This window comes from Narcine bancroftii, chromosome 13, assembly GCF_036971445.1.
Source record: "Narcine bancroftii isolate sNarBan1 chromosome 13, sNarBan1.hap1, whole genome shotgun sequence".
Taxonomy (NCBI): Eukaryota; Metazoa; Chordata; class Chondrichthyes; order Torpediniformes; family Narcinidae; genus Narcine; species Narcine bancroftii.
In genome coordinates, this window is record NC_091481.1 from 34,684,328 (window position 1) to 34,700,107 (window position 15,780).

The 15,780-nt window shown below is 48.5% G+C and overlaps 1 protein-coding gene and 1 non-coding gene across 2 annotated transcripts in view; both read right to left on the bottom strand.

Moving 5' to 3' along the window:
* Nucleotides 1-15,780, bottom strand: part of LOC138747981 (lamin-B2-like) — a 116,405-nt gene that overhangs the window by 20,000 nt on the left and 80,625 nt on the right. Inside the window, exons 10-12 of the mRNA XM_069907661.1 lie at nt 11,660-12,258; nt 5,561-5,759; nt 814-1,000 (exon numbers count right to left, since the gene is read on the bottom strand). Of these exons, the coding sequence (XP_069763762.1) occupies nt 814-1,000; nt 5,561-5,759; nt 11,660-12,258 (985 nt within the window). The remainder of the gene's footprint in view (nt 1-813; nt 1,001-5,560; nt 5,760-11,659; nt 12,259-15,780) is intronic.
* Nucleotides 2,937-3,154, bottom strand: LOC138749101 (small nucleolar RNA U3). The gene has a single exon (XR_011348414.1). It is a non-coding gene; the product is annotated as a small nucleolar RNA U3 (small nucleolar RNA).

The following is a 15,780-nucleotide window of genomic DNA, read 5'->3' on the forward strand; positions in this document are numbered from 1 at the left end:
CCACAGAGTTATTCCCAGGGCTTCATTTACCAGGTGGAGTTGAACAAGGTTCCCACAATAAATGAAAAAAAAACATATATACAGGTTGGATTTAATATCTTTGTGGGACTGGCCTGGAAGAAAACGGTTCTAATCTATTATTTCACATTCATCACCTATTGTGTCAGGTAGACAATGAAGGGTTGAGGTGAAACCATTGTTGGGCTGTGCTTAGGGCATCAGTTAATCCGGCCCCGCAATCAATGCTTTGGGCCCAGGTTCTTCACAAGGAGTGGGGAAGGGGGAGGAGGAGGGGAATGGGAAAGGGGAAGGAGTGCAGGTTAATGGGAAAGAGGCCTTAGGTGGGTACAGGTGAGAGGTAGAAGAGAAGCTGAAAGGTGATGAGGAAAGAATGTAGCTCTGATAGGAGAAGGAAGGGGGGTGGGGAGCTAGAGGAGACAGAGGGATGGGGACAGAGTCATGGGGGGAGGGGGGTAACAGAAATTGGAGGTCGATGATATTCCTGATGAAGGGCCAGGCCCAAAATGTTGATTACCCGAAGGATGCTGCATGACCTTTCTCCAGCACGTCTGTGCACGGAATTTAAGTGGGATCCCTGCTGCCGCAGTGGGAAGAGCGAAGATGGGTCATGAAGCGATCTCCCAGCTAGGGTCCAGCTTCCCCGATGTAGAGGCCATGGTTTAGCGCAGTCCTGAGGCAGTGCGGGAGGTCACAGGATCCTTGCCCGTGGATGGAAGGGCAGAGCCTTCCCAGCCAGGACTGGGAGGGGAGCTGAGCCACATGGTGTGTGTCGCAAAGTTCTGGTTTTCTTACCGTCACACCAGACCCTGCAAGGAGCCGGGTTCTGGGAGGGAATCTGAATGTTGTTACTGGGTACCCGCCAATATTCTGTTGCAGTGTGTGATTTCCAATGTCCTCCTCTACGTCGTGGGAGATGTTGAGAAGTCGAACAAAATGGCCATTGGCAGCAACCTCCGTGATTTTTATATTGCCAGTGGTGCTAGAATAAAGGAAACAGGGATAACACTGTAGGTCCCGCTGGAGTCAGTGGGGAAAGTAAAAACACAATGTCAGAGAAATGCTGTTTCTTGAATTTAAAATTTAGACATACAGTACGGTAACAGGCCATTTCAGCCCATGAGTCTGTGCCACCCAATTTACAACCAATTAATCTATACCCCCAGTACATTTAGAACGGTGGGTGAAAACCCTGGGGAAATCCCACGTAGACACGGGGAGAACGTACAAACTCCTTACAGACAGTGCAGGATTCAAACCCTGGTCTCGATCACTGGCTAAAGGTGTGGTGCTGACTTCCGTTTCACCTGGTTGTTTATGTACAGCCAGATGAGAATAAACTTGAACTTGAATAGCATGTCATCTCTGAACTTTAACAGATCCGGGATGTTCTGCCATCTTCAACGCAATACTGGACAGGGAATTGTGCTAGTCAGGAGGCCCACTCCCAATGGCTCTTTTAATAACAAGTTTCAGGTCTGGACCAGGCATGGACAAGTGGAACAATCCAGCTCCTGGTGTCTGATTCAGTAAGATGGTGGTGCTGCTAGAGTCGCTGCCACTGGTGCGGACCTGCGGGGAATGGAGATTCAGCCCCTCCGCGGGGTCCGGCCACCCAATAAACTACTGTCGGCTATGCATGGGCTTTGTACAACCCGTTGAGAGAGCCGACGGCGGTTTTAGTTGAAATCCCATGACCGCGGGTCTGCACCCAAGATGGCGGCGCCTGTTAATCGGCAGCAGCCACGAGGGGGTTGCAGGCTCTGGGAAGCGGAGGACTGGAGCAGGGCACCAGACGTCGGGAAAATCATGCGCCGCCTGAGAAGGAGAAGCAGAGGAGACGACCCACGAGGACGGTGACCACAGCGGAGGGCCATTGAGGGGGCTCTGCGGTTGAAGGACCAGTGCATGAGGTGGGCGGCTAGCGACTCGAGGCGAAGAACCCGTGGAAGCTGTGGGCTGCTGGAGAAGGTTGTCAGGAGAATTATGCTGGGCTGCGGACTGGCTGGGAGGGGGTACCAGGTATCGGAACCGGGACGCGAGGGGTTGCAAAGGGTGCTGGAGGGTTCCTGACCATGTTGGAGGTTCGGGTCACCAATGGTTTGGACTGGACTCTGCGGGGAAGTGTGAATGTACGGACACGGTGACTCTGGGGGAATTCTATTTTGCTTCTCTCTCTCTGACCGTGTGTGTAAGGGGCATTTAGGAATTACTGCCAGTGGCGAATTTGCCTGCCTTGCAGCATGTAATACGACACTGCTTAGGAATCTCTGAGTGAATCAGTTTTGATGGAATTCTCCAGTGTTGCTGGGGAATCACCTCCCAGATCTTGTTCCAGGTCACTGATCTCAGCTGGAATAGTGGGAGAAGGACAAAGGGGACATTTATGGAGCCTTTCACTGATAATGATCTCAATTCTATTTCTGCTTGAGATATTTTGTAATCCTTTTCTTTTTATGGAAATTAGAACAGTAATTTTAAACTAGAATCAGTAGCAAGGGAGATGAGAGATGAAGATCTGTATGCGAGATGAATAATTAAAATGGCCAGGCGCAAACTGGAGGGGACACTCATTGAGTTGCCAGGAAATCAAGGGTTAATATCTCCCAGCATGGTTGCTGAGCAGTGGTTCGCAAGTGTGTGAGCATGTGCATTTCTCCTTCTGGCTCATTAATGCTTCTGCAATTCTTTCTCGGTATATACGTCGATATAAACATCTGCATCTCCAACATCAGAGTGAGGATGCGCTATCAGTATCTAGTGCTGGACGAAAATGATTGAAGCGCAGAGTAAGTAATTAAACGCTTCCAACACACAAGCACAACACATGCCCTCAGCAGTAAAGCTCGTGTGATGTGATCATTTACCCCACCTCGACAGAAAGATTAATTTCTATTTTTGGTTGCATTATGAACCAAACCACTCAGACTGCGTTTCCTCCCTCCACAACTCCTGCAATAGGAGAAGGGAACGGTCATCAATGCCCGCGAGCCCTTGTATAAAACAAAGCTCACAGACCCCTTCGCGCTCAGGAGGAAACGCTCCAACTCCTCCTCGTGGTTTGGGAGTCCGTACTTTTTTAGATAAGATTTCTCAAGTCAAAGACTATAGAAATGATCCTTAAAAGTATGGTCTTAACTTAACTCTCCTACCGCGCTGCTCTCCATTCACAACCACACACCTTCAACTCACAGCGGGACTCCTCGACCCCCCCCCCACTCGGCTATTCAGAATCCACAAGAAAGATTTGGTTGTAAATACTAGAAATCACTTTCCATACTTTCTAAAATTAGTACTGTTTGAAGAAAATGCAGTTTTACTTCGAAGCTCATTACCCAGAAGCCCTGAACATTTGCATATATTAGCACCCAGTCTCCAGCCATTGGCTTGTGCCATCCAAAATGATTTGGGTTTCTCTCTCTCAGAAAACTTGATTCAGAATAAATAATTTACCAAAGAGAAAACTGTTCAAAGTCTCTTTGCACTCTTCATGTCATTATTCAGGCCATGAGTCTGTGCATAGGTCACAGCTCCGAGATGCATTTCCTTTCACTTTCTGAATGTCTGGCCCCTTGGAAAGAAATGATTTTTTTCTCCAAAAATAAACTTTATTCCCAATGAAACGATGCACAAGAGAAAACCGTGCAAAGTCCTTTCACATCCTTCGTGTCATATCCACACATTTCCAGCCCTGTACATTGATTTCTATTTACCCCGTTACCCCCACTGTGGCCCCTGGTCATTTCTCCCCCACTCTGTTGGTTGTGGGGCTTCCCGTCAGTCTCAGCCCCTCAGTGACCGGTGATGAGAGGACTCTACATTGTGGATCTTCCCCACTGAGCCCTCGCTTTGGCTGCACCCGTCCCTCAGCATGCCCTCCTGCAGCCTGGAATGTGCCAGTCAGCAGCGTCCCCTCACTGACACCTCCATGTGCTGGAAGACCAACAGGTTCCGGGCAGACTAAAGCACTTCTTTCTCTGAGTTAATGTCTTCCAGCAGTTCAGAATGTCTGTCTCTGTGTGTGTCCCGAAGAACAGCCCTTAAATCAGAGAGTCACGCTGCCACTGGGGATGAACTGTGAGATGATCTCTGAGCAAGTCTGCATTCAGCAAAGAGGTGGGCGACTGTCTCCTCTCCACCGCAGTCATCTCGGGGACAGAGTGTGTTGTGGGTGATGTTCGAGTTCTACAGGAAGGATCTGACTGGGAGCCCTGGAGCCTGTTCATGAAGACTGGCAATGAGGCGTTCCGCCATACGACCTAGGCAGTCTGCTCAAGGAACCAACCCACTGTGTCCATCGAGTCCTTGTCTCTCAGTATCTGTCCCAGTGTTCTGTGCTGTCCCAGTGTCTCAGTTTTCTCTTGTGCGTCGTCTTACTGGGAATAAAGTTTATTTTTGGAGAGAAAAATCATTTCTTTCCAAGGGGCCGGACATTCAGAAAGTGAACTGCTCAGTGTCTGTCCCAGTATCTGTCTCAGTGTTCTGCGCTGCCCACTGCCTGATGGACTTGTGGTTAAAGGTGCTTGGGATATCAGAGCTTGTCCCATCCTGGGACTTAGTGCCCTTATATCTTGGTTCCACACACAGCCTGATGCAGCCACACATGGTCATCAGGATGGGGGCCACGTTGGGTACGTCCTTACCCCAGTTGCCTGGCGATGTACATGGCAACGCATTGGAGCCTTTCCATTTTGGATCCCCATATGAATTGGAGAATATCATCTGGTGACCAGTGGGGCGGAGGTGCGAGGATATCTTTGCTCACTTGGACAGCACATGATATTCCAGCCTCACCAGTACTTGTGCAGTTGCAGCAGAACCGCTTTGCTCCAAAATTCAATCCCTCCAGCGGTGAAGGCCTAACATTGGGCCGCGCGGTTAGCGTAGTGGTCAGCGCCATGCTGTCACAGCATCAGAGTTCGGGACCAGAGCCCACGCTGCCTGTGAGGCGTTTGTACGCTCTCCCCATGTCTGCATGGGTTTTCCCCGGAAGCTCTGGATTCTTCCCACAATTCAAAATGTACCGGGGCTTGTATGTCAATTGGGCAGTACAGGCTGGTGGGCTGAAAGGGCCTGTTACTGTGCTGTATGTCAAAATTTAAAATAAAATACAATTTCTATTTGCCTTTTTGATTACTTGCTGCAGCTGCAAACCAACCTTTTGTAATTCATGCACAAGCACTGCCAAGTCCCTCCGCAAAACAGCCTGCTGCAATTTCAATGAAGTAAAACCACTCTGATTTAAATTAGTTGTTTGGCCCACACCAATTATCCTACTCTCTCCGTATGTTTTGGAATGTGGGAGGAAACCGGAACATCCAGAGGAAACCCAAGCAGGTTATGGGGAGAACGTATAAACTCCTAACAGACAGCACTGGATTCAAACCGCTGCAATAGCGTTGCGGTAACCACTAAAATCATTTATCGATGCTCTGTAATCTAGCCAAACATTGGGAATGCCATTAATATCGGAAGTCAACTCTTTCCAACGTACCCCTCACACCGCAATTTAAAAGGTTCCACACGAAACTTTGACGGTTACCTGCAGTTTGGAGCGTTAAGGTTGCAGACAGTCATGAGCGAATTGGAGGCAGGAAACCTGCTGCAGGTACTGTTCTTGTTCAACTCCCCGAGCATGCTGTTGAAATAGTCGCTGCCTTGACCAGGTCTGCAGCTCTTCAGAGGTTTGGTGGGAGGTTTTGTTCCCACCTTCTGTGTCTCCCCATTACAACACTCGGTGGCTGCAGAAGAAGAGATATCAGTGTAGTGCCCCCCCCACCCCCCACCACCTCCACCAACGTCTTACGTTTTGTACATGATCTTCTCCACAGGTGAATTTAAATTGATGAGCAAAGCCCTTTGGAAAGAAAGGGGCCATTTGAAAGCTGCATGCTTAAATTGAGGGAGGAACAAGTGGACAAGTGTGTGTTTGGCAGCAATAAAGAGTGGGGTCAAAATGTTGAACGTTCTGTCAAAACACACAGCAGAATTGTTCTGGACTTGAAATGCGGGACCGGCAGTGGTTCGGAGGGATCGGTGCAGTTTTTTGTGGTTTCTAGAAATGGAGTGGGCGAAGAAGTAGGTGGGTGGGCTGGTTCATGGTGCAGATGGCACAAAGATTGGTGGGGTTGTCCACAGTGTTGAGGATACTGCAAGACATAGAGCAGAGCAAAGGCAGATGGAGTTTATTCTGAACACGTAACGTGGGAGGTCAAATGTCAAGGGAATGCATACAGTTACCAGCAGCCCCTTATTGGGTCTGATGTGTAGGGATCTGGGGTCCAAGTCTAGAGGTCCCTGAGAGTGCCCATACAACCAGATAGGGTGGCTTGTTTCATTGGGCAGGCTATTGAGCGTAAAAGCAAGGAGGTCATATTGCAGCTGTATAAAACGTTGATTAGGCTGCCAGAGGGGTACTGTATAGAAGATGGTTGTCCCATTACAGGAAGGATACAGAAGAGACCAGGACACTGCCAGGATTAGAGGATATGAACAATGAGGGAGAGATTGGACAAACCTGGGTTATTTTCCTTGATAGGGTAGACCAGCCAGAATTTACATTTCTTTATAACATTGAAACCTGTGCTGCTCAATTACACCCAATTAACCCCCTATGTTTTTGTGGGTACCAGAGCACCCCAGGGAAAACCCACACAGACACGGGGAGAATGTACAGATTTGGACCCACCTTGCTGGCGGTTATATCTTTGCACTAACCGTGCCAGCCAGAGTATCTCCCATACAAGAGGAGATGCATTTAGCATGAGAGGGGGAGCATTTAAAGGAGATGTGTAAGATTTTACAGAGAGAGAGAGAGAGAGAGAGAGAGAGAGAGACATGCCAGGAGTAGTCGGGGATGAAGATACATAGTGCCATCTAAGGGACTTCTAGAAAGAAATGTCAATATGCAGGAAATTGAGGGGGGGGGGGGGGCAGAAGAATATGGATCGTGTACAACCAGCAGAGATTTAGTTTAATTGGGCATAATGTTCATTGTGGGCCGAAGATCCAGTTCCTGTTCAATTTTAAAAAGGGGAAATGTGGCAGCAAGGTATGCGAAAGTATGGAGATGCTTCCTGATCTCCTGGACTTGTGGATGTACCGTGAGGATCATAAGGTGGAACTCGCGGGGGGTGGGGCAGGGTCCGCCTACACCTCCCCCTCTTCCACCTCACTGCTGCTTCCCACCTGCTCACATCCCTTCACGCTTCCCCACACACCCCCCACCATCACCGCATATTATTTGGTCTAAAGTCAACACTCCACAAGTGCAGAGGTCAAACACCTAAAGGCGATTACCAGAAAGGTTAACGAGGAAATAAAAAGTTGCTTTAAAATATGTTCTTGTTTTATATGGCATCAGCAAACACTCCAGTCGGTAAAATATCTGCTTATTTTTAAAAACATTCTACATTCTCATTCACGTTGATAAAATAATATTCAACAATAAGCAGACAAAAATGGGAAGGTGTTTAATTGGGGAAGGGCTAATTAAGATGGGCTGAGGCAGGAAGTGACGACAGTAAAGTAGATGTTGAAGGGTGAAAGCACAGAACTAAGGTGGAGTTTAGGGACCACGTGCTGGGTTCAGGATCGGTTTGTCTCCACTGGGACAGGGAAAAGATGGTAGTAAAAGGGAACTGGGCTTGACAAAACAGGGTGATCAGCTGGTCAAGAGGAAGAAGGAAGCATATATTAGATTAAGGAAGCAGGAAGCAGGAAGGGCTCATGAGAAGTATGTGATAGCTAGGAAGGAAAAGAAAGGACTCAGGAAAGCTTGAAGGGGGTCATGAGAAGCCCTTGGCATGTAGGATTAAAGGAGAACCCCAAGGCGTTCTATGCACATGTGAAGAACAGAAGGATAACAAGAATGAAGGTGGGGCCACTAAAGGAGGCGACATGTGCCTGGAGGCATAGGAGGTCCTAAATGAATACTTTGCTCCAGTTTTCACAGGAGAAAAGGTCCTTGATCAGGGTGAGGTCAGAATAGAACGGGCTTGTGTGGTGGACAGTGTTGAGATAAAGGAAGAGGAAGTGTTAGATCTTCTTAAAAATATTACGATTGATAAGACATGATCTACCCCAGGCTGCTGTGGGAAGAGAGGGATAGGTGGGGCAGTGATATGATCTTTGAGTCCTCTTTGGCCACAGGGGTGTTGCTGAAGGATTGGAGAATGGCAAATGTAGTCCCCTTGTTTAAAAAAGAAAATAGAGAGAATCCTAGGAATTAAAGACCAGTGAGTCTTACGTTAGAGGTGTGCAAACTATAGGAGAGGATTCTTTGAGCATTTGGAGTAGTACAGTCTACTCAAGAATAGTCAGCATGGCTTTGTGAAAGGAAGGCTGTACCTCACAAGTGTAATTGAGTTCTTTGAGGAGGTAACAAAATAAATTGATGAGGATAAGGTGGTAGATGTGGTCTATATCAATTTTAGCAAGGCATTTGATGTAGATGTGGTCTATATTGATTTTAGCAAAGCATTTAACAAAGTCCCCAATGAAAGATTTGCTAAGAAAGTCACGAGGTATAGGATCCATGGAACCTTGGGTGCGTGGATAAAAATTAGCTTGCAGGTAGAAAGCTGAAAGTATTCTGCATGGAGGTCAGTGACTAGTGGAGCATCGCAAGGATCTGTTCTGGGGCCCCTGCTCTTTGTGATATTTATATATGATGTAGAAGCAGATGGATGGGTCAGTAAGTTTGCAGATGATATGAAGATTGGAGGAGTTGTGGATGGAGCAGAAGATTGTCGAAGGTTACAGTAAAATATAGACAGAATGTAGAATTCGTCAGAGACGTGGCAGATGGAATTCAATCCAGATAAGGGAAAGTGATGCATTTTGGAAGGTCAAACCAGAAGGATGAGTACAGGGCTAATGGTTGGTAACTTAAAAATGTGGATGAACAGAGGGACCTTGGAGTTTCAATTCATACATTTCTCAAGGTCGCCATGCAAATTGATAGGATGGTTAAGAAGGCCTATGGGATGCTGGGCCTCATTAATAGGGGGATTGAGTTCAAGAGTCGAGAGGTCATGTTGCTACTCTATGAATCTCTGGTGAGACCACAGAATATTGTGTAATCTGGTCACCTCATTATAGGAAGGATGTGGAAGCTATGGAGAAGGTGCAGAGGAGATTTACCAGGATGTTGCCTGGATCGGAAAACAAGACTTACAAGGCAAGATTAGCAGAGCTGGGACTGTTCTCTTTGAAATGAAGAAGGATGAGAGGAGACTTAATAGAGGCCTACAAATTTATGAGAGGCATAGATAGGTTGGACAGTCAGGAATAGCAAACACCAGAGGACAAAGTAAAGGGAGGGAAGTTTAGGGGAGGCATCAATTATAAGGTTTTTTTTTTACACACAGAGGGTGGTGGGTGCCTGGAATGCCTTGACAGAGACAGTGGTGGAGGCTGAAACATGAGTGGGATTTAAGAGACTCTTAGACAGGCACATGAATGAAAGAAAAATAGAGGGTTACAGGGCAGGAAGGGTTTAGTACTTTCATTTGAAGGAATATATGGGTTGACACAACTTTGAGGGGAGAAGGGCCCATACTGTCATATGTTCTAACAAAGGCAGGCCTTGATGAACACGAGCAAGCTACCTCCTCTCACACTGGGACTTTGTGAGAGCATTTCTAATATCTCCAACATTAGGCCTCTTCGTGGGAGAGTCTAGGACCAGAGGGCATACAGACTCAGAATCAAAAAAAACCTTTAGACCAGAGATGAGGAGAAATTTCTTCAGTCACAGGGCAGTGAACCTGTGGAATTTGTTGCCACAGACGACTGTGGAGTCCAAATCAGAGGGTAGATTTAAAGTGGAGGTTGATGGATTCTTGATTTCTGGCCTTAAGGGCTGTTCCTGTGCTGTAGTGCTCTACAGTTCTGTGGATCTATGATTGATTGCAATCATAGATTCGTGGAGCCATAGGACACTGCAGCACAGAAACAGGCCCTTCATCCCTTCTAGTCTGTGCCAAACTCTTTTTCTGCCTAGTCCCATTGACCTGCACCCAGATCATATCTCTCTGTACCCATCCAAATTTTTCTTAAATTTCAAAATTGAGCCTGCATTTACCAATTCAGCTGGCTGTTTGTTCCATCCTCTCACCACTCTCTGAATGAAGAGGTTCCCTGTAATGTTCACCCTAAACCTTTCCCCTTACACCCTTAATCCATGTCCTCTAGCTTTTATCCCATCTAACCTCCGTGGAACATGCCTGCTTGTACTTTCTCTATCTATACCCCTCATAATTTTGTACATCTCTATCAAATCTCCCCTCATTCTTCTACACTCCAGAGGTTAAAGTCCTAACCTGTTTAACCTTTCCCTGTATCTCAGTTCCTCAAGTCCCAGCAACATCCTTGTAAATCTCCTCTGCACTCTTTCCATCTTATTGTGTCATTAGGTGACCAAACGGGCACACAATGATCCACATTTGGCCTCAGCAATGTCTTATACAACTTCACCATAACATCCAAAATCCTACACTCAACATTTTGATTTATGAAGGCCAATATCCCAAAAGCCCTCTTTTCTTATCCTCCTTCAGAGAATTAGTAGTGTTGAATTCACCCCTCCTTAGGCACAATAGCCTGTTTATTTTGGTTTAGTTATTTTTCTTCTTTCTTCTTCTTCTGTTAATTCTTTCTAATGTCCGGTGCATGCCTTATCTCTGTGTCAGGGAACCTTCACAGCTACCTTCTTCAGTGAGATGGAGATCAAAACCAGAGGGGTCTGTTCCCCTGACTTAGTCGGATCACGATTGATCTGTATGTGACGCTCATCACCTTGGACCCCCAAATGGGTTGTGTTGTGTATGGGAGAAAGCAAGAGAATCGGACATTTGCCTCTGACAGGACCTGGGAAAAGGCCCAGTGACCCTGTAACACGAGGCGTAATGACTGGAGGTGACTACCTGTCTTGCCATTGCCTTGCCGTGATAAGTGCAGCATTGCTTGACCTCATCACTCACAACACACAAAGTGGGGGGAAGTCACTGACAGTACACAATTCTGCTCACCTTACAATTCACGTCATTTAGACATGCTGTACAGCACAGAAACAGGCCAATCCGCCCAACTCATCCATGCCGACCAGGTTATCCATCTGAGATGGTCTTATTTGCCTGTGTTTGGCCCATACCCCTCCAATCTTTCTATCCCGTCCAGATGTCCTTTTAAGTGCCACGTTTGTACCCTCTGGCAGCTCGCTGGATGGAGGTTTGGCTTGACCCAAGATCAGGTCAATGCAGGGGGTCCTGCTTTAGGGCTTTACAAGGGTGCTTCTGAATGGAGCTGGGGGAAACTCCTCCATTGCTGGGGTAGCTGCCTTTGGGCCATCCAACACTGACTATTGCCATTGTAGTCAGGTTGAGAGTCTGTGGGAGGAACTCAGTGGGTTGAACAGCATCAAAAGGGAGAGAAATAGTGCTCGATGTTTCGGGCCGAAACCCTTCTTTACCTACCCTCAATGCCTTATTATAAATTCAGCTCACCCTGTTAAATCACTGAGGACTGTTTGATCTCCAACTGACTTGGAAAGGATAATAAACAAAAAAAAGACCATTTTTGTACATATTAATCTATTCCACAACCAGAGTGGAGGAAAACTAAGTCTCCATCCTCTTACCCAAACACTGTTCATGCTTAAATCTTGGTGCTTCAGGCAGGGGGCAAGGTTTTGGGTAGGCAAGAGAAGACATGGAGCATGACTGGTTTGATGGAGGGTTGCAGTTGGATGAGGTGTTGGCAGGGGGACTTGAGTTCAGGGCAGGAGTCATAGGGCACTGGCTCTGGATCAAGGACAGAGGGGAGGATGATAGACAGCTCCTCTGGGCCAGGGGAAGGCAGGTGGGGGTCACCGGACGGGTGGCCATACAGCTCAGGCGAGCAGAGGGCGAAGAACTGAGGGGACGTATGCTGGCCAGGCACGAGGTCAGGGAATGGGGAAGCGGGCAGTTTGGCTGACAGGCAGAAAGGCGAGAGCTCGGGGCGGAAGGGGGCGGGCCACAAGTAGTGACTGGGAGAGCCCAGGAGGTCGGAGCGGGGCACGGATTGGGGATGGGAGGGGGCAGGCAAGGCCGCAGGATCCCAGGAGGGCAGGAGGATGCAGCAGATGCCTGTCGACACAAAAAGTGGCTGCTAGGGGTGCACGTGGTCCATGGACGAAGCAGATGGGACTTGCTCGGAGAAGTCCTCTTATAGCAAGATGCCAAACTGGTTCCCAGCCTTTGTACAATAGAGAAAACATGTCATTGAGTCAACGTATACATGAATCCTGTGTAACATTTTCTGTAGTGCTTATTTCTGGCCAATTGATGGAGATCTACCAAACCCCCCCGCCCCCCACCCCCTAAGAGGAATAGACAAGGGAGTGGGGTTATGGATGGTGCAGTACACACATGCTGGAGAAATTTTGCAAAACATGCACCATCCAGAGGACGTGAGAGGATGGTACGTCAGTTTGCTACCAAACTGAAGGAGGGCGATAGACTGGTGCCTTAAATCTTCAGCCTCTGGTGCACTGGCCCACTTCTTCCAACATTGGCGGGGGGGGGGTGGGGGAAGGAGGGGAGAGAGAGAGAGAGAGAGAGAAGGGAACGAGAGAGACAAGGAAGGGAGTGGGGAGAGAGGTTGGGTGAGAGAAAGGGAACGGAGAGAGAAGAACAAGAGAGAAAGGGAGGGATAAGGATAGATGAGGAAAGAGAGGAGGATGGAGAGAGAGAGGGAAAGAGTGATAAGATGAGGGAGAAGGGGAAGAGTGAAAGGGAGAGTGCGGTGGAACCACTGTGTAAGTGCTGTCTAATACGAATGTACTGTAGGGGCTGGCACGGCCCGGCCCTGTACTCCTCCCCTCAGAATTCCCATAAAGGCGGTTATGCCCAAACTCCTCCCTCAGTACCTGCCTTGGAACTGAGCCAGCAGCATGTGAGACGTGCTTGCAGTTTATGTTGATGAAAGCCTATTTAATCATGATTTTTATTCTGACGCGAGTTATCGATAGCGTATCAATTTAATCACCTTACTTTTGTCCCATGGACAAGGCAGTACAGGTGGATAAACAGGACACTGACCCAAAAGCTCCAAAGGCCTCCATAAAATTCAATGCCTTTATGAGACGAAATGACGTGCAAAGCGAAGAAGATAAACGGGACTTGCTCTTCGCACAGGTCGGCGACCATGTTGTTCAAAAGATCAGAGATTGCAGTACTTACATGGCAGCTGTGAAGCTCCTGCAGAAACAGTACCGAACCCTGACGAATGTCATCTATGCCAGGTATCTTCTGGGCCATCGCAGACAAGTGCCTGGTGAGTTGGTGGACGAGTGTATGAGGGTCCTGTGGGAGCTGGGGCAAGCCTATGGCTGCAGAGAAGTTTCTGCTGCAGTCCACTTGGAAGAGCTGATCTGAGATGTGTGTGGAGCTGGCTTCAGGTCAGAGGATGATACGAGCCTGCAAGAAGTTGTCGACCTGACCAAATTACTTGAAACAGCGCAGCAAAATGCAGAGGTCTTCTCCTCTGGCAATACGGCTGCCACGTGGGGAGCACAGGTGCCACCAACTTGGGATGCATGTTCCCAAGTTGCTGCCGTCAAGCACCCGAAGTGTCATACAAAGCATTCACGGCCAGAGATGTGACTCGTTCCAGCTGCGGGAAGAATGGGTGCTACGAAGGGGTATGTAGGTCCAAACCTTCCTCCAGCAGCGCTGCATGCGAGTGGGAGCTGTCACCATCTTGGACTACGTTACTTCTGGTGCCACTTCCGGTCAGGTGGAATGGGGACAACCTGGGATGGCACCACTTTCAGCGGCGAGGAACAGCACTGTGTGAGCGCCATGGGGCAGCCATCTTGGAAGCCACCACCAAGCCAATATAGTAGCATCGAATTGGACAGAGACTAGACATTGGCCTCGATTATCCTGGACCAGAAGAGGCAGCCAGATGTATGATGAACACTGAGGTAAATGGTCGCATTACAAACCGTCTGTTTGAATCTGGGAACTTCATACACCCGGTCACAGTGCAATTTCCTCGCAACGACTCCAGCTAAGTGCAAAGTCTCTTTGGCCTCCAGATCCCACTTGACCGAGATCCATGGCAGTTGCACTGTGACATTGACTGTGTGTGGTACTAAATACGAAAACTTTAATCTCCTTGTTATGCTGCAGCTCTGTGCACCGGTCATATTGGGACTGGACTTTCAGTGCCAACTCAAGAGTGTCCTAATGGAATGTGATGGGCCTCACCCCTCCCTCATGGTCCACAATGACTGATTTTTAAACCACCTGCTCTCCCCTCCGAACACGGCTAATTGGCAAACTGAAATCTGCCCATTGCACACAATCTGCGGATCCTACTGCTGCCCCTGTTCACGAACCTCACCCCCAACTGCAAGCCTGTCACCACCAAAAGCAGGCAATACAGCCCTGGGGACAGAGCCTTCATTAGAACAGAAATTAAATGACCTGGCTGAAGAGATTATAGAATCTAGCACCAGCCCCTGGAGGGCATGTGGTAGTGGTAAGGAGCGAGGAGAAGCACCTTAAGGTCATAGACTACAGTCAGACCATCATTTGACTCACCCAACTGGAAGCCTGCTCCCTGCCCCGCATAGCAGACATCGTGAATGAGGTTGCCCAGAACTGGATCTTCTCAACCATCGACCTTAAGTCGGCATTCCACCAGCTTCTGATCCGCCCGGAGGACAGCCAGTACATGGCGCTTGAGGCAGATGGCTGCCTCTACCACTTCCTCTGGATCCCCTTTGGGGTCACCAACAGGGGTTTCCGTCTTCCAGAGGGAGCTGGATGACCATGAATTAAAGGCCACATTCCCCAATCTGGACATGACCATTTGCGGCTATGACCAGCAGGACCATGACGCCAACCTACAAAAATTTCTCCAGACGGCCAAAAAGCTCAACCTCACATATAACCAGAAAAAAATGGATGTTCTGCACTTCACGTCTGGCTAGACTCGGTTGTGTGGAGGAGAATGGAGTCATTGGACCCAGCCCTGACCGTATGTGGCCCCTGCTGAAACTCCCACTGCCTCACAGCTCTGCAAAGGTGCTTGAGGTTCTTCTCCTATTACGCCCAGTAGGTCCCTATTATATAGATAAGTCCCCCCCCGGTGAAAACAACCACCTTCCCTCCATCGGCAGAAGCCCGAGTGGCCTTCACACACAGAGGATGACATCGCCAAAGCGGACAAATCCATCTTGTTCTAGGTGGAGAGCGATGCATCCGACTTTGCCCTGGCTGCCATACTTAACCAGGCAGGCAGGCCTGTGGCATTCTTATCCCGCACCCTCCAAGGCCCTGAACTCCAGCACTCAGCCATTGAGAATGAGGCCCAGGTCATAGTGGAAGCTGTGCTACCTGGCCGACAAACCGTTCACCCTGCTGACAAACGTGCAGTCACTTTTATGTTTAATAACAAACAGCGGGGAAAAATTAAGAACAACAAGATCCAAATGTGGATAAATGGGCTATCCACCAAGATCTTGTACTGACCCAGGAAGCTCAATGAGCCTCCTGATGCCCTGTCCTGGGGGACATGCGCCAATGCACAGACCTCCTGCCTCTAAGCCCTCCACAACAACCTCTGTCACCCTGGGATCACCAGGCTCTACCACTTCATTAGAGCTCGCAATCTCCCTTACTCGGTCGAGGACATCAGGGAAACGACTCATAACTGCCCAGTCTGCGCGAAGTGCAAGTCACATTTCTATCGGTCAGAGGAAGTTAA